The sequence below is a fragment of the Lynx rufus genome, unplaced genomic scaffold (assembly GCF_022079265.1).
Source record: "Lynx rufus isolate CCGP_SWC_20201006 ecotype Redwood Valley unplaced genomic scaffold, mLynRuf1.p SCAF_16, whole genome shotgun sequence".
NCBI classification, from domain to species: Eukaryota; Metazoa; Chordata; class Mammalia; order Carnivora; family Felidae; genus Lynx; species Lynx rufus.
This window is the reverse complement of record NW_025814830.1, coordinates 40,639,431-40,662,011: the sequence shown is the minus strand read 5'-3', so window position 1 is coordinate 40,662,011 and position 22,581 is coordinate 40,639,431. Positions and strand designations below refer to the sequence as shown.

Below are 22,581 nucleotides of genomic sequence, written 5' to 3'. Positions count from 1 at the left end.
ATGTTTATAGCAGCATCATTCATATAGCCAAAAGGTAAAAACAACCCAAATGTCCACCGATGGGATGGATAAACAAAATGTGGTATTGTATAAACAATGGAATATTATGCAGCCTGAAAAAGGAAGGAACTTCTGACATAAGCTACCACATGGGTGAACCTTGAGGACATTGTGCTAAATGAAATATGCCAGCCACTATGGGAGAAATATTGTATGAGTGCACTTTATATGAAGTATCTATAGTAGTCAAACTCATAGAAACAAAAGCTAGAATGGTAGTTGCTAGAAGAGGGGGGAATAGGAAGTTGTTGTCTAATTAATAGGTATAGAGTTTTAGTTTTGCAAGATGAAAAAGTTCTTGAGATTGTGGTACTATATATACACTTAAAATGGTTAAGATGGGGGGCGCCTGGGTGGCGCAGTCGGTTGGGCGTCCGACTTCAGCCAGGTCACGATCTCGCGGTCCGTGAGTTCGAGCCCCGCGTCAGGCTCTGGGCTGATGGCTCAGAGCCTGGAGCCTGTTTCCGATTCTGTGTCTCCCTCTCTCTCTCTGCCCCTCCCCCATTCATGCTCTGTCTCTCTCTGTCCCAAAAATAAATAAACGTTAAAAAAAAAAAATTTAAAAATGGTTAAGATGGGAGGAGTTTGGGAGGCTCAGTCAGTTAAGCGTCCAACTCTTGATTTCAGCTCAAGTCATGATCTCGTGGTTCTTGAGTTCGAGCCCCATGTACAGCTCCGCGCTGACAGTGTGGAGCCTCCTTGGGATCCCCTCTCTCCCCTCTCTTTCTCTGCCCCTCCCCCACTCATATTCTTTCTCTCTCAAAAATAAATAAACTTCAAAAAAATGGTTAAGATGGTAAATTTTATGTTATGTGTATTTTCCCACAATTAAAAACTGTAGGGGCGCCTGGGTGGCGCAGTCGGTTACGCGTCCGACTTCAGCCAGGTCACGATCTCACGGTCCGTGAGTTCGAGCCCCGCGTCGGGCTCTGGGCTGATGGCTCAGAGCCTGGAGCCTGTTTCCGATTCTGTGTCTCCCTCTCTCTCTGCCCCTCCCCCGTTCATGCTCTGTCTCTCTCTGTCCCAAAAATAAATAAAAAACGTTGAAAAAAAAATTAAAAAAAAAACTGTAAAATAAATTAATCAGAAATAATCTTATGGTAGCATGTAAGATGGATTACAGTAGAGAGAGAAATGGCCTGGGGAGATTTAATTGGACCCAAGAAAATCTACACAGAGCTCACCAGGAGGACAGACTCCTAGATAGGAGGAATTCATCCATCCTAAAAGGCAGCAAAAGTAGAAAGAGGAAGATAAACAAATACCTTAGTATTCATATTGACCTTTATCTAGTACTTCATGTTATGTTATCATATTTATTATTTATTATTTTTGATGTTATTTTTCATGATATCAATTGTTGCTGTCATGGTATTTAAGGTATTTATTTATTTTTTATTAAAAAAATGTTTTTTTAATGTTTATTCATTTTTGAGAGAGAGAGAGAGAGAGAGCACAAGCAGGGAGGGGCAGAGAGAGGAAGACACCGAATCTGAAGCAGGCTCCAGGCTCCCAGCTGTCAGCACAGAGCCCGACATGGGGCTTGAACTCACGAACCACGAGATCATGACATGAGCCGAAGTCGGACGCTCAACCGACTGACCCACCCAGGGACCCCTTCAAGATATTTATTGTCTAAAAAACTGATTATATTCTCTAGAAGAAAAATAGCTATACATCTGTTATGCGACGAAGATTTAAAACAGTACATTATACTCAATAACAATAAACTATTACACTAAAAGGTAGAATAATTTCTATTTTAATTCTTTGGATGAGTTAATAATTGCATTATTCAGAGAAACTGCTCGTCTAATCATTAAAGTAGCCAAACTTATTTTAGAGTAAATTTACTTAATGACAAGTAGTTATCTATAAAATACAATCCTAGATTATTAGATAATGTGTGAATATAAATGCAAAGCAAGCTGTTTTATATTTTCTTTATTACTTATACTAATCTTAAAAAAAAAAGTATTTCCAGTATTTCTAGAACTCCCTATATACCACAGCAATTGAGCAGCACACACATTTAGTCTATTCCTTCCTGAAATCCCACTAAATACAATTAAAGGGGATTTCTGAAAAACTTAACAGACTTTTTCTTTTAGCAGTAGTAGGTTTACATAAAAAAATGAGTAAGAAGTATAGAGAACTCCCAAATACCCCTCTTTGCCTCTCCATAATATACCTTAATATTAACATCTTGCATTAGTAGGGTACATTTGTTACAAATGATGAGTCAATTCTGATACAATATTCCTTCAAAAAAATTTTTTTAATGTTATTTATTTTTTGAGAAAGAGAGACAGAGAAACAAAGCACAAGATGGGGAGGGGCAGAGAAAGAGGGAGATACAAAATCCGAAGCAGGCTCCAGGTTCTGTCAGCACAGAGCCCGAGGAGGGACTTGACTTGAATTCACAGACCATGAGATCGTGACCTAAACCAAAATCAGACATTCAACTGACTGGACCACCCAGGTGCCCCTAAGAATTGTTAGTTAGGCGCCCCTCAATACAGATACAATATTAGGAACTAAAATCCCAGTTCACTCCTTGTGTTGTATATTGTGAGTTTTGACAAATGTATGGCATATCTCTACCATTACTGATAGAGAATAATTTCACTCCTCTAAAAATCCCCTTTGCTCCACCTATTGATTCCTCCATCATTCAGGCCCTGGCCCTGACTTCCGGCAACCACTAATCATTTTACCATCTCCATGGAATCACACAGTATGTTGCTTTTTCAGACTGGCTTCTTTCACTTAGCAATATGCACTTAAGGTTTCACCATGTCTTTTTTGGCTTAAGGGCTTATTGTTTTTGTTTTATTGCTGAATAATATTTCAATGTCTGGATGTACCACAATTTTTTTTATCCATTCACTTACTGAAAGACTTCTTGGTTGCTTTCAAGTTTTGGCAATTATGAATAAAGTTTCTATAATCATCTGTGTGCAGGTCTTTGTGAGAACATAAGTTTTCAATTCCTTTGGGTAAATACCAAGGAGCACAACTGCTAGGTCATAGAGTAAGACTATGTTTAGTGTTGTACAAAACTGCCAACTGTCTTCCAAAGTCTCTGTACCATTTTTTATTCCTGCCAACAATGAATGAGTTCCCATTGCTCTACATTTCTCTCCAGCATTTGGTACTGGTCAGTGTTTCGGATTTTATGCGTATTGTGGTATCTCCCTGTTTTAATTTGCAATTCCCTGATCACATAGGAAGTTGAGCACCTTTCATATTCTTTAAAAAATTTTTTTTCATGTTTATTTATTTTGAGAGAAAGAGACAGAGAGAGAGAGAGGGAGGGGCAGTGAGAGAGGGAGACACCGAATATGAAGCAGGCTCCAGTCTCTGAGCTGTCAGCACAGAGCCTGATGCAGGGCTTGAACCCATGAACTGTGAGATTGTGACCTGAGACAAAGTTGGATGCTCAACCAGCTGAGCCACCCAGGAGCCCCAGCACCTTTCATATTCTTATTTGCCATCTGCATTTTTTCTTTGTGAGGTGTCTTCAGATCTGTTGCCCATTTTTAATTGGGTTGGTTTCTTACTGTTGAGTTCTAAGAATTCTTTGAGGGGCACATGGGTGGCTCAGTCAGTTAGAGTCTGACTCTTGATTTCGGCTCAGGTCATGATCTCATGATTTGTGAGTTCAAGCCCCACGTCTGATGCGTGGAGCCTGCCTAGGATTCTCCCTCTCTCTCTCTCTGCCCTTCCCCTGCTTGCACATTCTCTCTCTCTCTCTCTCTCAAAATAAATAAAAAACATTAAAAAAAAGAATTCTTTGTATATTTTGGATACCAGTCCTTTATCTGATACGTATTTCACAAAAGATTTTCTCCCAATCTGTGGCTTATCTTTTCATTCTCTTAACAGTGGGTGAAGATTAGTTTTATGTGTCACCTTAACTGGGCTAAAGGATGCCCAGATTTCTGGCAAAACATTATTTCTGGGTGTGTCTGTGAGGATTTTTCTGGAAGAAAGTAGCATTATCAATAGAAAATGGCCTTGAGGTGCCTGGGTAACTCAGTGGGTTAAGTGTCCAATTTCAACTTATGTCATAATCTTGTGGTTCATGAGTTTGAGCCCTGCATCAGGCTGTCTGATGTCAGCACAGAGCCCACTTTGGAGCTTCTGTCCTTACGTTCCCTGTCCCTCCCCTGCTTGTGCTCTCTTTAAAAAAAAAAGGGTGACTGGGGGGTTCAGTCGGTTAAGCATCTGACTTTGGCTCAAGTCATGATCTCAGTTCATGGGTTTGAGCCCCACATCAGGCTCTGTACTGATGGCTTAAGAGCCTGGAACCTACTTCGGATTCTGTGTCTGCCTTTCTCTCTGTCCCTCCCCCACTCATGCCCTGTCTCTGTTTCTCAAAAATAAATAAATAAATAAATAAAATAAAAACAAACATTAATAAATAAATAAATATTTTTAAAAAAAGAAAGAAAATGGCCCTTGCTAACATGAGTAGGCATCATCCAATCCAGTCAGGGCATGAATAGAACAAAAATGTGGAAGAAGGGTGAATTTGCTTTCTGCTTGAATTGGGACATCCATCTTCTCCTGCTCTTGCACACTTGCACTCTGGGTTCTTGGGCCTTTGGACTCAGACTGAATTACACCAATGGCTTTCTTGGTTCTTCAGCTTGTAGACACCAGATCATAGGACTGGCCTTCATAGTGCACTAAGCCAATTCCTATAATCTATCTACCTCTCTATCCATCCAACCATCCATTCATCTAACCAACCACCCATCCATCCATCCATCTACCTATACATCTATCCACCCATCATCTATCCTACTATTTCTGTTTTCCTGGAGACCCGATTACAAGTGTCTTTTTTCAGAGCAGAAGTTTTTAATTTTCATGAAGTTCAACTTATCAATTTTTTTTTGTTTTCTGTATTGTGCTCTTGGTGCTGTATCTAAGAAGTCATCAGCAAACTTTAAAGGGGATTGATTGATAGACTGATTGTAAGTAATCTCTACACCCACTGTGGGGCTCGAACTCACGACCCCAAGATCAAGAGTCACATGCTCTACTGACTGAGCCAGCCAGGAGACTCTAAAGGGGACTTTTAAACAGCATAATCCTGGGCACCTGGGTGGCTCAGTTGGTTGGGCGTCCGACGTCGGCCCAGGTCATGATCTCATGTCCATGAGTTCGAGCCCCGCGTCGTGCTCTGTGCTGACAGCTCAGAGCCTGGAGCCTGTTTCAGATTCTGTGTCTCCCTCTCTCTCTGACCCTCCCCCATTCATGCTCTGTCTCTCTCTGTCTCAAAAATAAATAAACGTTAAAAAAAAATAAAAAAGTAAAAAAAATAAACAGCATAATCCTGGGGCACCTGGGTGGCTCAGTCAGTTGAGCATCCAACTCTTGGTTTCAGCTTAGGTCATGATCTCATATTTCATGGGTTCAAGCCCCATGTCAGGGTGTGCGCTGACTGTGTAGAGCCTACTTGGGATTCTCTCTGTCCTTCTCTCTGTCTCTGCCCCAACCCCTGCTTGTGTGCGCGCTCTCTCTCTCTCTCTCTCTCAAAATAAATAAATAGGAGCACCGGGGTGGCTCAGTCGGTTAAGCATCTGACTTTGGCTCAGGTCATAATCTCACAGTTCGTGGGTTCAAGCCCCGCATCGGGCTCTGTGCTGACATCTCGGAGCCTGGAGCCTGCTTCAGATTCTGCGTCTCCCTCTCTCTCTGCCCCTTGTCCACTCACACTCCGTGTCTCTCTCTCTCTCTCAAAAATAAACATTAAAAAAAATTTTTAATAATAAATAAACAAACATTAAAAATGTTTTTAATAAATAAAAAGCATAATCCTGGGGTGCCTGAGTGGCTCAGTCAGTTATGCGTCTGACTCTTGGGTTTTGGCTCATGTCATGATCTCATGGTTTCGTGAGTTCAAGCCCTGCGTCAGGCTCTGTACTGGCAGTACGGAGCATCCTTAGGATTCTCTCTCTCTCCCTCTCTGCCCCTCCCCTACTCATGCTGTCTCTGTCTCTCTCAAGTAAATAAATACACTTAAAAATAAAAATAAATAAAAATAAAGAGCATAATACTACAAGAAAGAACAGGGAAGAGCAACTACAACAAAATTATGGAGGCTGGCAAACAGAAAGAGGAGTGAAATGACTTAGCAGACTTAAGAAAAATGGGGAGAGTAAAATCCCAGCCAATCCATATTACAGAATACTGAAGAGGATGAACAAATTAGAGGCACCAGTTACCTCTGGGAGTGGGAGTAAAACACACAGCTAAAATGAAGAGGCTGGCTGAAAGTCTCTTCCAGCATTTCCCACACCCAGCAGCCAGTGACTGCCCCACCCTCAACCCAGCAAAAGATTCATATCCGCTCTCATCCCACTCAACTGGTAGAAGAGCCAGTGATGTCCCTAATTCAGTCCTTCTGTCAGGTCGGTTGTTCAGGGCCATTTATTTCCACCTGGCTGCTTTGGCACTGTAACCAGCTTAACATCCTTTAAACACATGCTAAAAAGTTTGGTCGCAAAACCATGACGAGAAATTTCTTTCACTCCTCCTACTGACCTACTTAGTACTAAAGATAGGAATCTGTTCATCCTTCTCTAGGCACAAAATGTTCACCTTCTGAAAAAGCCTTTACACTTCATACTGTTTCTGGGACAGCCTCTCAGACTCCTTCAACACAGTCTAAACTCTAAAAATCCTGATGTCAAAGATCCTAGTTATTAATAACTGGAAGAATGGAAAATAAATCTGTTATGAAATAAAACTAAACCTGATTAAACAGGATAAGATACTAGGACCACTAGGCTGGAAAAAGATGAAAACAGACAGTACATTAGTTTATAAGGCAGGAGCACCAATTTTTCATGAAAAGAGAAATCTAAGTGGGTTTTTTTTTTTGTATTTTTTTAAATGTTTATTTATTTTGGAGAGAGAGAGAGAGAGAGCGAGCAGGGGAGGGGAGTGGCAGAGAGAAAGGGAGACACAGAATCTGAAGCAGGCTCCAGGCTCTGAGCTGTGAGCAGAGAGCCCAATGTGGGGCTCAAACCCACAAACCGCAAGTTCATGACCTGAGCCAAAGTCAGACACTCAACTGACTGAGCCACCCAGGTGCCCCTGAAATCTAAGTGTTTCTTAAGAACAGACTGTGAAATAGAAAATTAACTTACAAGAAACTGAAAAGAGACTCCAAAACAGGACTGAGGATTCTAGGACGCAGAAGACTTTGTCTTTGGAAAAGGAGCCCCAGAACTGATAAAGGAGACAAAGTATTTCAGAAAGTCTACTACTGTTTTAAAAGAAAAACTCGAATGAAAACTCTGCTAATAAAAATTTGAAGGCAGTCTGCCAGTAATTGTTCAGCCTACAGGAGAGAGGAGGAGACAGCTACAGTGTGAAGTTTTGGCTTCTAATCAAACCACTGAGGATTTCCTGAGAAATGCAAGTACATTTTGATCAGATGAATCAAATCAATGTTTAGGTACACCGGAACATAGGATTCTGTAAGTCTAGCCTGCCTATTTCTTCTTTTAGTAAAGTCTTGGAGATAACATATTTTATTCAGTAACAATCATATTGTTTTATAGGTCATAAAGCCAAAATTTAGCTTTTACATGGAAAATAGCCAACGTGAAGATGACCAAGACTTTGTGAAACAACTCAAGGTTAAAGATTTATATTTCTGAAAAGTAGCATTTTAAAAAAATGTTTATTTTATTTTATTTTTCAGAGAGAAAGAGCAAGCACAAGTGGGGGAGGGGCAGAAAAGAGGAAGACCGAGAATCCCAAGCAGGCTCCACACTGCCAGCACAGAGCCCCACACGGGGCTTGAACTCAAGAACTGTGACCTGAGCCAAAACCCAGAGTTGGACGCTCAACTGATTGAGCCACCCAGGTTCCCTGAAGAGCAGCATTTGAGAACATCTTGTCCTTGCTGAACTCCGTACTGCCCACAATGCCGTTTGTGAAAGAATGGGCTCGTGTTCTCTCTCTGGACTTTATCATTATTTATTTAGCTTTCACTTCCCACAATGAACTGCCTAAAACTATCAGAAGCATCTAGTGAGGTCTTGAGAACAAACTTCCTCCTCCTTATTTACTCATTCTGATGATCAGCACTTTTTTCAGCTCTAGATGTTGAAACTAAATCAAGGTAGTAAAACAGAAAAAAAGGATGTTTCCCCTCTCATGTCAAATAAACTTTATGTCGAAATGAAAGATGATCCAAAAAGAGATTCCACTACATACCACCAGAATAGTTAATATTAAAAAGACTGACTCCACCAATGTTGGTGAGGATGTGGAACAACAAAACCTCTCATATACTGCTGGTGTATTTAATTTGTTAATACAGTATTAATTTATTGATAATAGTATTCATTTAAATGGCACAATCACTTTGGGGAAAAAAGTCTAGCAGTTCTTAGAAAACTAAACCTGTTTCTTTTAAAGATTTTATTTTTGGGGCGCCTGGGTGGCGCAGTCGGTTAAGCGTCCGACTTCAGCCAGGTCACGATCTCGCGGTCCACGAGTTCGAGCCCCGCGTCGGGCTCTGGGCTGATGGCTCAGAGCCTGGAGCCTGTTTCGGATTCTGTGTCTCCCTCTCTCTCTGCCCCTCCCCCGTTCATGCTCTGTCTCTCTCTGTCCCAAAAATAAATAAACGTTGAAAAAAAAAATTAAAAAAAAAAAAAAAGATTTTATTTTTAATAATCTCTACACCCAGTGTGACACTTGAACCTATAACCCCAAGATCAAGAGTCGTATGCTCTACCACCTGAGCTAGCCAGGCACCCCCAAAACTAAACTCTTCGACCCTGCAATTCCACACCTAGGAATTTACCCAAGAAAAATGAAAATATACGTCTATAAAGGGGTGTACAAAAATATTCATAGTAACTCGATTAATATTAATTAATATTAACTCTGAACTGGAGTTAACTGCTAAACTCTAACTTTATTAACATTAACTCCCATCAATGGGAAAATAGACAACGAAACTGTGATATATTCATATAACACCATATCATTCAGCAATAAGATAAAAAATTTTTGATATAGGCAACAAGATAAATGAATCTCAAAAACTTTAGGCTGAGTAAAATAATTCTACCACAAGAGTACATATAATTACATTTATACAAAGTTTTAGAATAGTTAAAACTGATCTATACTAGAAAGTCAGAACAGTGGTAACCTTCAAAGGTGGGAGAAAGAATTGACTGAGAAGGGGCACAAGAAGACTTTCCAGGGTGATGGCGATGTTCTTTATCCTGATATGCTTGGGTTACAAAACTATATCCACTTGTCAAAGTTTATGATTTGTGCCTTTTATTATATGTAAATATTTCCTCAAAAGGAAAAAAAACTACAGTGAATCACCCAACTACTTATTTATATGCATGCTTAAGTATTTAGGAGGGAAATATATTATCTGCAATTCACTTTGAAGTGTATCCAAAAAAAAGTAAGAGGGAGTAATGGATGGATAGATGGGTCAATCTGTGCTAAAGCAAGTATAGTAAAATGTTCATGGAGAATCTAGGTGGTGGGAAAATGAATGTTCACTATAGAATTCTTCTGACCTTGCTACATGCTGGAAGATTTTCCACAATAAAATGTTAGTAAAAAAAAAAAAAAAAAAAAAAAAGATGGGAACCCACATTCCTACCAAGGGCTTAAAAACCATATTAAGTATTTTCCACATTAGGAACATTCAGGCCTATTTCTTGCTCTGAGTTTTACAAGAGACTGCGTTGAAGATTAAAGTTTTCAAACAGAAATATGGCCAGTTATATGAAACTGCAACTTGATAAATGTTTTGCTCACAGATGTCCTAACGAGACCTGTTTTTACTGTTACCACAATGGACTATTTTTTAACATGGCTTTAAATGTTGCAGCTATGTTACTTGTCATGACATTTTCCTGTGACAGAGCTAAGATAAACTTAAGGATCAAAGGGCTTCAAGTGATTTTATAGATATTATCTTATTTATCCTTGAAGTAGTTCTAAAAGACTCTAGTTGCGCAAGCGTTATGTCAATTTTACAGACAGAGAAAACAGGACAGGGGAATTAAGGGATGTATTTAAGGTCCTAAGGACATGGCCCCTATAATAATAGTATACTGAAAGCTTACTATGTCAATTTTACAATCATTCTCTTATTTAATCTGCACATAAACTTTCATTTTATATAGGAGGAAACCAAGGTTTACAGAAAACAAATAGCTTGGCTAAAGTTACAAAGCCCATCATCCTAACTTCTACCTAATTAGTTAATGGGTTCTGAACACTTAGCAGTTCTGACTGCTAAGGCATACAAGATAGATGTTCACATTCTTGTGGACATAACTGAAGTTATGCATAATCTTGCCAGGTACTTGTAATTCTACTTCTTCTCTTTTTGTCTAGTCAGCACACTGAAATGCAAGTAAGAGTGATATAGAAATAACTTTGAATCTCTTCCAATTTATATTTTATAAAAAGCAAACTATCTACAAATTTTAGTATTTCAAATAATATGGAAAACAAATTACTTTGCAGCATTAAGACTGAGAATCTGCAATTGCCTGAATCTTTTAAGACCTTTCCTTGTATTTTATAACACGGTTCAGAAGACTGACACATCTTACTGAAGAGCAAGGTGTAATACAATTCTTGTATCCCAAACTGCCCTCTCCAATTGGTTCTGAAGGCCTATTTCAAACTTGATCATGCACCCAATGTCTTTAGCATTTACCATTTATGCTACAGAGAATGTAGCCCCAAGTTTTAATGAGCTCTAAAAGATGTCTAGGTAGAAGATAAAGTAGCACAACCTTCAATAATACAGCCAAGTCACATCACCTTCCTCCTTCTTTTTCTCCCCACTCTCGACACCACAGAGTTCTACAGAAGCTTTATAATACTTTATCTTTTTCTCTAATATCCAGCTATATCAGCAGCACTAAGGGTGCTATAGACTGAATGCTTGTGCCCCCCACATTCATATGTTAATACCCTAACCCTCAATGTGATAATATTAGGACATGGGGCCTTTGGGAGGTGGTAAGTTCATGACAGCAGAGACTTCACGAATGGGATAAGTGTTCTTATAAGAGAGACCCCAGAGAGGTCTCTAGACTCTTCCGCCGTGTGAGGACATAGCAGGAAGATAGCTACCTATGAATCAGGAAGCTGGCCCTCACCAGACACTGAATCTGCCAGCGCCTTATCTTAGATTCCTATCCTGTCCCAGAAATGTGAAAAATAAATTTCTGTTGTTTATAAGCCATTCAGTCTATGGTATTTTGTTACAGCAGCCAAAACAGACTAAGACAACAAATGTCTATTCTCATTCTCAGAAACGATTTACAATGAAGAGACTTAGCCTGAAAACTTTGGTCGGCCTGACAACCAGTTGATAAATTTAGTTGCTGTTCTCTCTTTATCACATTGTTTCTCTATTCTAGTTCCTTCTTTGTGGTCCCTACTAATTTTTTTAGGTCCATGATTAACCAAAGGCTCTATATAAGTATATCTCATTTGAAGAAAAAAACTAATTTTGGCTTAAGGGGCAGAAGTGATTCTTTACAAATTAAATTCTTATTTAATGAAAAAAATAGAGCATTTCATTAAAGACTAACGTTTACTGTATTTAAATATGATTTAACATGCACACAATCTTTCAAAAATAAACCTATATGTAACTCAAAACAATTTCTATAATATCTTGAACTTTTAAAAGAAAGCAAACTGAGCCTGGGTGGCTGTCGGTTAAGCAGCTGCCTTCGGCTCAGGTCATGATTTCACAGTTCGTGGGTTCAAGCTCCACATCAGGCCTCTCTGCTGTCTGTGCAGAGTCTGCTTAGGATCCTCTGTCCCCCTTTCTCTCGGTCCCTCCCCCCCTTGTTCTCTCTCTCTTTCTCTCAAAAATAAATAAATTAAAAAAGAAAAAAGAAATTATCCAATCCAGAGGTGCCTGGGTGGCTCAGTCCATTAAGCGTCCAACCTCAGCTCAGGTCATGATCTCACAGTTTGTGAGTTCGAGCCCCATATGGTGCTCTCTGCCATCAGTGTGGAACAGAGCTTGCTTCAGATCCTCTGTCCCCCCCCCCCCCCCACCGCCACTCCTCTGCTCTCTCTCTCTCTCAAAAAATAAATAAATTAACATTGATACTGAATCAGTAATTACATTGGTTGCTTTAAAATTAGATTGGGGGCACTGACTGGCTTGGGCAGTGAAGCATGTAACTCTCGGTCTTGGGGCTGTGTGAGCCCCACATTTGGTGTGGAGATTACCTGACAATAAAATCTTAAAAAAAAAATTATTCAATCCAGCTCTCTCTTTTTACAAATAAGGAAACTCAAGGGGCGCCTGGGTGGCTCAGTCGGTTGGGTATCCAACTTCAGCTCACGTCATGATCTCACAGTTCGGTTCATGAGTTCGAGCCCCACATCAGGCTCTGTGCTGTCAACACAGAGCCAGCTTTGCATCCTCTGTCTCCCTCTCTCTCTGTCCCTCCCTCACTTGCACTCTCTCTCTCTCAAAAATAAACAAACTTTAAAAAAAATAATATGGAAACTCAAGAGACATTAACTTGCCAGGGTCACATTGCTAATTGATGTAGCCATACCTATGATCAAATCTCTGACTCTATACACTAACCACAATATAAGGAGTTTCCATCTAAGGGGACATTTAAAAGAATTTAACAAGATTTTTTTAAATTATAGAGTAATTTCATAGTGAGAGAAGTACTAACACTCCAGAAAATATAAAATGAAGAGCAGAAGCCCTTCCTCTCCTACCTTCTAATCCTATTTCACTCCCTGGTAGTAACCACCATTAAATTTCCTACCTGTTTTTCCAAAATATTTCTATATAAGTACATGTATATATGTGTGTGAAGTAATTTAAATATGGAACTCCAAAGATTATTCACTCATCTCAGGCTGATGTTTTCCTCTGTATAATTTAGTCAACAGTCATATTATTAAAAATATACATAAGTTATATTGCAACATGTCCTTAAGTTTATAAAGCTGTAAATGATGTTCTTCTTAGGTACAGCTCACCTGTTTTCCAGATCCGGCATGCTTAGGTTTCTAGCAGCAAAGCACATTTTGAGAGGGATGACCTTCCTGTCCTTGGTGCTGTTCTGGTGTTTTGGAGAACCAGAGTCCTCACTGCCACTAAAGCTTGGTGACTGAGGAGATGCACCTTCCCACGGTAGATCTGATACTAATGATGGCTTCTTGATATATGGTGTTACTTCTCGGATGAACTTGACTATGAACAAAAATCAAAGAAGAAGGTTACTGTTTTTGCTTCCTATGAAAAAATGACAACTGAAATACACACATACACATAATATCTGCCAGGAAGTGAAAAAAATACACTAAGTTAAAGAGCTAGCACACAGAATCTTAGGATTAGAGGGTATTTTGAGGCCACATAATCCAAATGAAATACCACTACTGTGTTCTAAAAAGTTTAACTTTTGAGCTTTTGCATGTATTGTTCCTTCTGCTTAGGACTCCTCTCTGTCTGTCTGGTCAACTCTACTCCAAAGTCACCTCCTCGGCAACCTTTCCTGTCAACTCTCTGCAGGGTATTACCATTACACCTCTATAACAACCTCTTGGCACCCTGGGTTGTAATCCTTGCTAATACTTCCTTTTGCTTGCTGGGTCTGAGTTCCCTATGGGTGGAATTATGATTTATTCTGTCTTAATATCCAACACCTAGAGCAGTGTGTGCTCAATATATGTTTGAATAAATGAGTAAAGAAATAAATGAACAATTAAATAAATACTTGAATTATTTCCATAGTTAACCAGCCACGAATGAATCTTCTGGTGATAGATTCAGTACCTCCTGAGACAGTGCTACCTAGCTTTAGACAACTCAACATTTACAAACTTCTTGAAACTTCCACCATTGGTTTGCCTACCCACTGAAGCCATACAGAACAAAACTTAATCTTGGGGCGCCTGGGTGGCTCAGTCGGTTGAGCGTCCGACTTTGGCTCAGGTCATGATCTCGCGGTCTGTGGGTTCGAGCCCCGCGTCGGGCTCTGTGCTGACAGCTCAGAGCCTGGAGCCTGTTTCAGATTCTGTGTCTCCCTCTCTCTCTTCCCCTCCCCGCTCATGCTCCGTCTCTCTCTCTCTCTCTTTCTGTCAAAAATAAACATTAAAAAAAAATTTTTTTTTAAAAAGAAAAAAACTTAATCTCTTCCACATGAGGATCCTTCAATTATCTAAAGACTGAGATTATTTTTCTCTCTCTTCTCCCAACTAAGCTAAGTATCTCTAGTTCAATTCAATTCAACACAATGAATATCTTTAGCTACGTACCATGTGTCAGTAATTAGGCTAGCCACTAAAAATACAGTAACAAATGAAGCAAGAACCCTGCCCTCACAGAATGCCCCATCTAGTAAGGGAGACAGCTATGTAAACATCATTACAGATTTGAAAACAAGTACAAACAAGTACAAAAATAAAGTGTATTCAAGATAAGGTATTTTGATTAATGGTAGCCCCAAATTAAAACACAGCTTTTAGTAGATGGAAAACTTTTTTCTTTTTAAGTTCATTTTTAGGATTCATAAAATACTTCTTTTACCTCAGTCATGACTGGAGACTACTGTCATTTGAGGCATAGGGTTCTTGTTTCAAAAACCAGATAAACCGCAGTTTATTAAAATTTCAAATCGCATTAAAAATGTAAATAGTTGAATGCAGACGCATCAGTTATCATTACCTCTGCTATCACGATCTATCAGTATTCTACTTCCCTCTCAAATTCTAATGTGGTAGGTCATCAGAGTAGTATCATGGGAATCGAAAAACTAGAAAGATGATCATTATCAATGTTTATCAATATCATAATAGTCAGTATTAATATTCTACAGCATTAGAAGCTTTACAAGCCTAAGAAACTAATAACAAATAGATTACTAAACCTAAAAAATAATTTCAGATGTTTCTAAAAACATGCTTAACAGTATTTAAAATATTTTGTTTTTTGAACAACTAATATACACACACAAAACAAAATTCAAAAAGTATAAAAGATTTTATAGTAAAAAGTCTAGATTTCTAGCAGCCCAGTTCCCATCCCTTGAGGCAACCATATGGTCTTTGAGGGGTATGCTAGATATGCTAAGCGTATGTAAAAATAAACACACACACGTGTACATTACTTCACATAATGGTAGTGTATAATAACTACTGTTCTGCACCTTGCTTTTTTCATTTAATAATATTGGTAAGTCTTTTATAAGCCCATTCTACAGCTCATTTTACAGCATGCTTTGGACTCAGATGGACCTGGATCAAATACCAACTGTGTTTCCGAACTCAGTTACTAGACTTCACTTGACTGTTCTAAGGTCCTCACCTATAAAATGGAAGCAACACTAAACAAGTAAAAACTTCAGGCATATACTAAAAATTCAATAAATAATACATGCCTTTCTTTTCCTTCTCTAAATTGAACAGTTAGAAAAGTTAAGAAATTTTAACAGCCATCAGTAGAAAAATGAAATTATTTTCTTGTAAATTATTAAACAAGATCTGCTGAAATTAAGCATAATCCTAGAAAATGTAACAATGTTAATGCCAGCATGTAGATATAGTTTATGGGTGTTTCTGTATGTGTGTGGGTGCTTTCTATGCATAGTTATAATATGTGCATTTCCAGGTGGAGAAGGTAAAAGCTAGCTGCCTCGGGTCACCAAGGAGATTTTTTCATCCTAGAAAAATGAGCAGAGGTGCAGCCAGTATATCCCTTGAGTGGCTGACTCAGGCATTTCAGTACATTTTTTAGTTTTATGCTTTCAAGAAAGAATTAGATCACAAGAACTTTAGCAGAAATTCCTAAGTTTCCAGTCACTGCCAATGGTAGAGACTTGTTTTCTGAACATTTAAGACAGTATAACCACTATTGGGCTACCAATGAAAGGAAATTATAGGCATTCTAAATGACTACTCTTGAATATTATAGTGGCTGGAAAAGGACCCTTCACGATATACTCAGAAGTTTATTCAGTAACACAGTCGATCACTGAACTGATGACTGCACGTATGTTTAGACTGACATACGTAAAGAGCCTATTTCATGGCCTTATGAAAGAGCAGTAGTTTCACTTGAGTTGATGACAATCATGCCCATATCCCAATCTAACTGGTCATCCATAATGGGTAAAGAACTGTTTCTTTTCTTTCTTTTTTTTTTTTTTTAAGTTTATTTATTTACTTAGTAGGGGGAGGGGTAGAAAGAGAGGGGGAAAGAAAGAGAATCCCAAGCATTAACAGCACGGAGCCTGATGCAGGGCTTGATCTTACCAACTGTGAGACCATGACCTGAGCCAAAATCAAGAGTTGGACTCTTAACAGAGCCAACCATGTACCCCTAGACATCTGTTTCTAATTTACCTGAGATTTGGGAAAGGTGGGGAGTTAACAGTGTTCTGTTTTAGTCTTATTAGACCTCTCCAGTTACCACAGTACTTTAAAATGGACACCTGGCTAGATAAGTAAAGACTCTACTACACCCCTTCATGGCAGTCAGGTCGACTCAGAACTCAATATATTTCACAATTATCTCATTTTGCCTGATAGCTGAAAATCATCCTCAAAATGTTTAATTAAACACTATTTGTAGTGTTTTAGGTGTTTAGATGTTTATCACACTTACTGAAAATGAAAGAGGCTTCCCTGCACCCTAAGAGCATCCTTATAACCCTTTTGTCATTAGAGTGACAAAAACATATACATGTACTGTATATGCCTCTGGAGAGATGTCTGGAAGGATTTTCATCAAAATACCAACAGTGCTTATATATAGGTGTAAGACTGCCTTCTTTTTATAATATAGTTCTATATATTTGACATTCTTATGAATCCATATAATTTATAAAACTTAAGAAATGAAGACAATTTATTCTGAAACCTTGCTCAAACTTTAAACATGGAACCACCTTAAATTAAAATCTTGATGAGCTTCAAAAACTATAATGCATTGGATGGGATCCAAGATCCAACTGATTCTTACTGAATTCCATGCTCAGGTTTAAAGGAGGCCCATGTATTCTAATGAGGTACTCTGCTTTCCTGCTTTGGGGCATTAGGCAACATCAGATTTTGAGCTGAATGCCATTTTATGATTTTTTTTTCATAATGCAGACATAACTTACCGCTGTAAACACCAGTGTTCTAGTAAATATCCTTTACTAGAGATTTTTACCTTCTCCTCCAAACACCTTTTCTTCCAAACATCTCTCATACAGTAATTATCTTCCTCTTTATCTCTAACACTTATCCTTTTCTTACCTAACCTGGTGACCTTTACTATGAGTTTAAGTGAAACCAATGAATCAGACAATGCAGGCAGAATGGTGCCATTATTTTCCTAGATGGCCACCGGAAACATTAGGGAGGAATTATTTACTTTCAGTAAAAAGTCTTTTACATTCTCAACTTGCTGGTGTCTTTCAGCTCAAGTATCCTGTCATCTGGGGTTTGAGTAGACTGCACAATCTAGGGATTGGCACTATAAACCCTAAACATATTCAGGGTGATTATGGTTCCACTATACCTTTCTATTTAAAATTTTTTTTTCAACGTTTATTTATTTTGGGGACAGAGAGAGACAGAGCATGAACGGCGGGAGGGGCAGAGAGAGAAGGAGACACAGAATCGGAAACAGGCTCCAGGCTCTGAGCCATCAGCCCAGAGCCTGACGCGGGGCTCGAACTCACGGACCGCGAGATCGTGACCTGGCTGAAGTCGGACGCTTAACCGACTGCGCCACCCAGGCGCCCCAATATACCTTTCTATTTTAAAGCAACATTGCATATTCACTAATTCACTGCACTCCTGGTATATGCCAGGAACTGTTTTAGCAACTTAGAATAATAAATCCATGAACAAGACATACAAAAAAAAAAAAAAAGGATAAATGTAATTAATAAGTAGAATACTACTTGGTGATAAAAAGTAATGAACTATTGATACACTGAGGAACTTAGATGAATCGCAAAGATATTATGCTGAGTAAAAGAAGCCAGTGTTGAAAGGTTACATTCTAATGTTCCCATTATTGAAAAGACAAAAATATGTGACTAAGAACAGATGAGTGGTTGCCAGGGTTAGGAATGGAAAAGATGTGATTCATTTTTTGGAGGATGGAACTGTTCTGTATTATGACTGTGGTGGTCATTATAATTTATACGTGTGTTAAAACTCAGAACTGTATACCATGAGAGGGGGAAAAAAGGCAGTTTTACTGCATGATAATTAAAAGATAAGAAAAAAAAGTAAATTATATAGTATGTTTTAAGATGTTAGGTGTTACGGAAAAAAAAAACAATAAGAGAAGGCAGATCAGGAATGCTGCAAGGGGGGGGTCCATTTGCAATTTTATTTTATTTTTTTCAATTTGCAATTTTAAATAAGGTGGTTAGGGTAAGCCTCATTAAGAAGACATTTGAACAAAGACTTAAAGGAGGTGGGGGAGTTAGTTATGCAGATATCTGGGAGAAGCATTTCATAGGGAGAACAGTGTCAAAGCAGTAAGGAAAGTCAGTGTGACTAGTACAGGGTAATGGAGGGAGAAAGAGTAGAAACTGGGGTCACAGAGACAGTGGGAGTGGGAGGCAGATCATGTAGTGACTTTTAGGTTCACTGTAAGCACTTTTGGCTTTTATTCTGAAATGGTAATATATAGGGAGGTTTGAAGCAAAGGAGTGACATGATTTAACTTGTATTTTAATCGTTCTCACTAGTATACTGAAAATAGAATGAAAGAGGAAAAAGGCAAAAGGAGGAAGATCAATTATTAGTGACAGATTACCGAGGCACCTGAGTGGCTCACCCAGTTAAGCACTGACTTGATATCGGCTCAGGTTGTGATCTTGCGGCCATGAGATTGAGTCCCGCAACAGGCTTGTGCTGGGTGTGGAGCCTGCTTGAGAGTCACTCCTTTCTTTCTCTGACCCTCTCCCCTACTCACACTCTCTCTCTCTCAAAATAAATGAAAGAAAGAAAGAAAGAAAGAAAGAAAGAAAGAAAGAAAGAAAGAAAGAAAGGAAGGAAGAAAAAGGAAGGAAGGAAGGAAGGAAGGAAGGAAGGAAGGAAGGAAGGAAGGAAGGAAGGAAGGAAGGAAGGAATGGGGCGTTTGGGTGGCTCAGTCGGTTGAGCATCCGACTTTGGCTCAGGTCATGATCTCGTGGTCTGTGAGTTCAAGCCCCACCTCAGGCTCTGTGCTGACAGCTTGGAGCCTAGGGCCTGCTTCAGATTCTATGTCTCTCTCTCTCTGTCTCTCAAAAATAAATAAACATTTAAAAAAAAAGTGAAAGATTATGGTAGGGGGACCCAGGGGACAGGAATGAATGTGGTGAGAAATGGTGAGATTCTCTACTAAAGGTAGACCTACTTACATATCCTGACAGATAGGATAGGGCAGGAGTGGGGGGGGGGTGAGAAAAAGGGAGAAATGGAGAATAATTTTAAGATTTTTGCCCTAAACAACTGGAAGGACAGAGTTGCCATCAGCAGGTTCAGGAAGAAAGATTAGTGAGTTGATACCTGTATTAAACAACCAATCTAACTACCAGCCAGATACATGAGTCTGAAGTTCAGGAGAGAGGTGTAAACCCGAGCTCTAAATGTGGGGACAACTGGCATATGGCTGATACTTTAAGTCATAAAACTGGAAAAGATTACAGTATAAGTCAGGGTCCCAGCAGCAAATGAATGAATGGCACAGGATTTAATAAAAAGACAATTTATAAAGTTGTGGGCAAGAGTTCAGGGAAACACAAGGAAAAACAGAGTGTGATATCCTGTTTACATACCTAGGCCTAAAGGAACCAGGAGAGGAAGTGGTTACCAGACCCAGGAGAGTACTGTAGGGGGCTAAGTGACCTTCAGTCAATTCAGCTAGATTGGGAGCCAAGGGGATAAATGCTCCAATTTCACTTTCGTCCTTTCCCTCCAGGCCCTCCTGTTGGGACTCTACATTGACCAAACTCAACAAAAGCCAAAGGGCAAAGCAGCTTGTTGATGCAATTCATGCAGGTCAGCCTCCTGGGAAAGAAAGCAGGTAGAGAAGGAAGAATGAACCTAGAGGGGCAAATGGAAGACTTTCAGCACGACCACCAAGGAAGTAAGCATAGATGTGGAAGAGGACTCTCTACTATTAAAGGACGAGGGAGAAGAGAATGAGCAGCAAAAGAGACAGGAGACTCGTGAGACAAAAGAACGCCATGAAAATACTGGCCTACAATAGTTCCAAGTTCACCCAACTGAAAAAGCCATGCTCTGATCTTACTAACCCTGACTTGGTTCCTTCCTCTCTTTACCACATTTTGGAAAAAAAAAAAAAAGTTTATGCTTGTTTCTATTTTCTCCTTTTGCTCTTTAACCTTTCCTGAATAAAACTGCATTTGAAAGAGTTACTAATGTTTTCTTACTCACTCAATCCAAATTTCTCAATCCTTAATCTTGCCCATTTCAACATGTGACGGTGTGCTCCATCAACTGTTTTTATTCCTCCTTTCTATGCCTTTATTTTCAAAAGCCTTGTTTCTCCTCACATACCTGCAATGTAGCTGCTCCCCAAGGCTCCAATTTTAGCGCATTGTTCGCACTTTGTCCTCTAGTCCCTAGCAACTTTCAATGCTAGATCCCCAAATTTAACATGGATCTCTAGAACCAGTTTCTCTTGTTGGTCCCAATTCCTGCCACTTGGGTGCTGTCCCAGCCCTTCAACATCAACATATCCAACTGTGAACTAATCTTCATTATCCTTAATCCTCTCCTGTGTGCATTGTTTTCATTGCTAGCATTAGCATAAGCATTTTTCTAGCCATCCAGTATCTAAACCAGTAGTATAGAAAGTTTAGTTAAAGCCCAATAATCTGTATCTTATTTTGGATTAAAGACCTAAATGTGAGACCTGAAACCATAAAACTCCTAGAAGAACGTAAGAAGTTATTTCTTTGACATCAACCAAAGCAACAATTTTCTAGCTATGTCTCCTGAGGCTAGGGAAACAAAAGCAAAAATAAACTACTGGGATTACACCAAAATTAAAAGTTTTTGCACAGTGAAGGAAACAATTAAAATGAAAAAGCAACCTACTGAATGGGAGGGGAGAAGATATTTCCAACTGATATATTTAATAAGGGGTTAATATAGGAGATATATAAAGAACTTACAAAACTCAACACACACACACACACACACCCCAAATAATCCAATTAAAAACGGGCAGAGGACCTGAATAGACATTTTTCCAAAGAAGACATATAGATGGCCAACAGCCACATGATAAGATGCTCAACAGCACTTATCAGGAAAATGCAAATCAAAACCAGAGTGAGATAACACCTTACACCCATCAGAATGGCTAGAATCAAAAGGACAAGAAATAACAAGTGTTGGCAAGACCGCGCAGAAAAAGGAACCCTCATGCACTACTGGAAGTAATGTAAATTAGTATAGCCACTGTGGAAAACAGTATGGAGGTTCCTCAAAAATTTAAAAACAGAAATACTGTATGATCCAATAATTCCACTACTATTTACCAAAGAAAACTAAAACAGTAAAAACACTAATTTGAAAAGATATACGCACCCCCATGTTACTGCAGCATTATTTACAATCGCTAAGATGTGGAAGCAACCCAAATGTCCATTGATAGATGAATGGATAAAGAAAACATGAGGGGCACCTGGGTGTCTCAGTTGGTTAAACATCCAACTTCGGCTCAGGTCATGATCTCACAGTTCTCGGGTTCGAGCCCTGCATCGGGCTCTGAGCTGATAGTGCAGAGCCTACTTGGGATCCTCTCTCTCCCTCTCTCTCTGTCCCTCCCCCTCTTTCTCAAAAATAAATAAACATTTCCAAAAATTAAATAAAAAATAGGGGCATCTGGGTGACTCAGTCGGTTGAGTGTCCGACTTCGGCTCAGGTCATGATCTCACAGTTCGTGGATTCAAGCCCCACATCCGGCTCTGTGCTGACAGCTCAGAGCCTAGAGCCTGCATGGGATTCTGTGTCTCCTTCTCTCTCTGCCCCTGCCCCACTCGTGCTCTCTCTCTTTCAAAAAAAAAAAATAAACATTAAAGAAATAAAAGAGAAAAAGGCAGGAAATTCATGTTTCTTTATATTTTCTTGTCTGAAGACATGGGAGGAATGATTTGTGAGGCTGTAACAGTGAGGAATAACAAGATGATCACCTGAACCTCAGATCTAATACAAATTTGACTTATAATACTTTGGATTTGCTGTACCATCATTTCCAAAGTCATACTTATTTTCTCATTATTGCCTTATTTAACCCTGTGAAGTTAGCTCATTCTTTCTTGCTAGTCACCAGGAGGGAAAAATTCCCAGTACAGAACCCAAGCATGTCCTCAGAAGCAGTTCATGTGCTTGTAAGATACAATTTCTACATTTTCCAGTTAAAACAAATAACTATAGTTCATGTTGGTCCTGCAATTTTCAATTCATTTCATTACCCATCTTTCC

General features: G+C 39.2%; 1 protein-coding gene across 1 annotated transcript in view; it reads right to left on the bottom strand.

Moving 5' to 3' along the window:
• SNTB2 (syntrophin beta 2) overlaps nt 1–22,581 on the bottom strand; it is a 107,373-nt gene that overhangs the window by 46,812 nt on the left and 37,980 nt on the right. Inside the window, exon 2 of the mRNA XM_047078661.1 lies at nt 13,114–13,327. Within this exon, the coding sequence (XP_046934617.1) occupies nt 13,114–13,327 (214 nt within the window). The remainder of the gene's footprint in view (nt 1–13,113; nt 13,328–22,581) is intronic.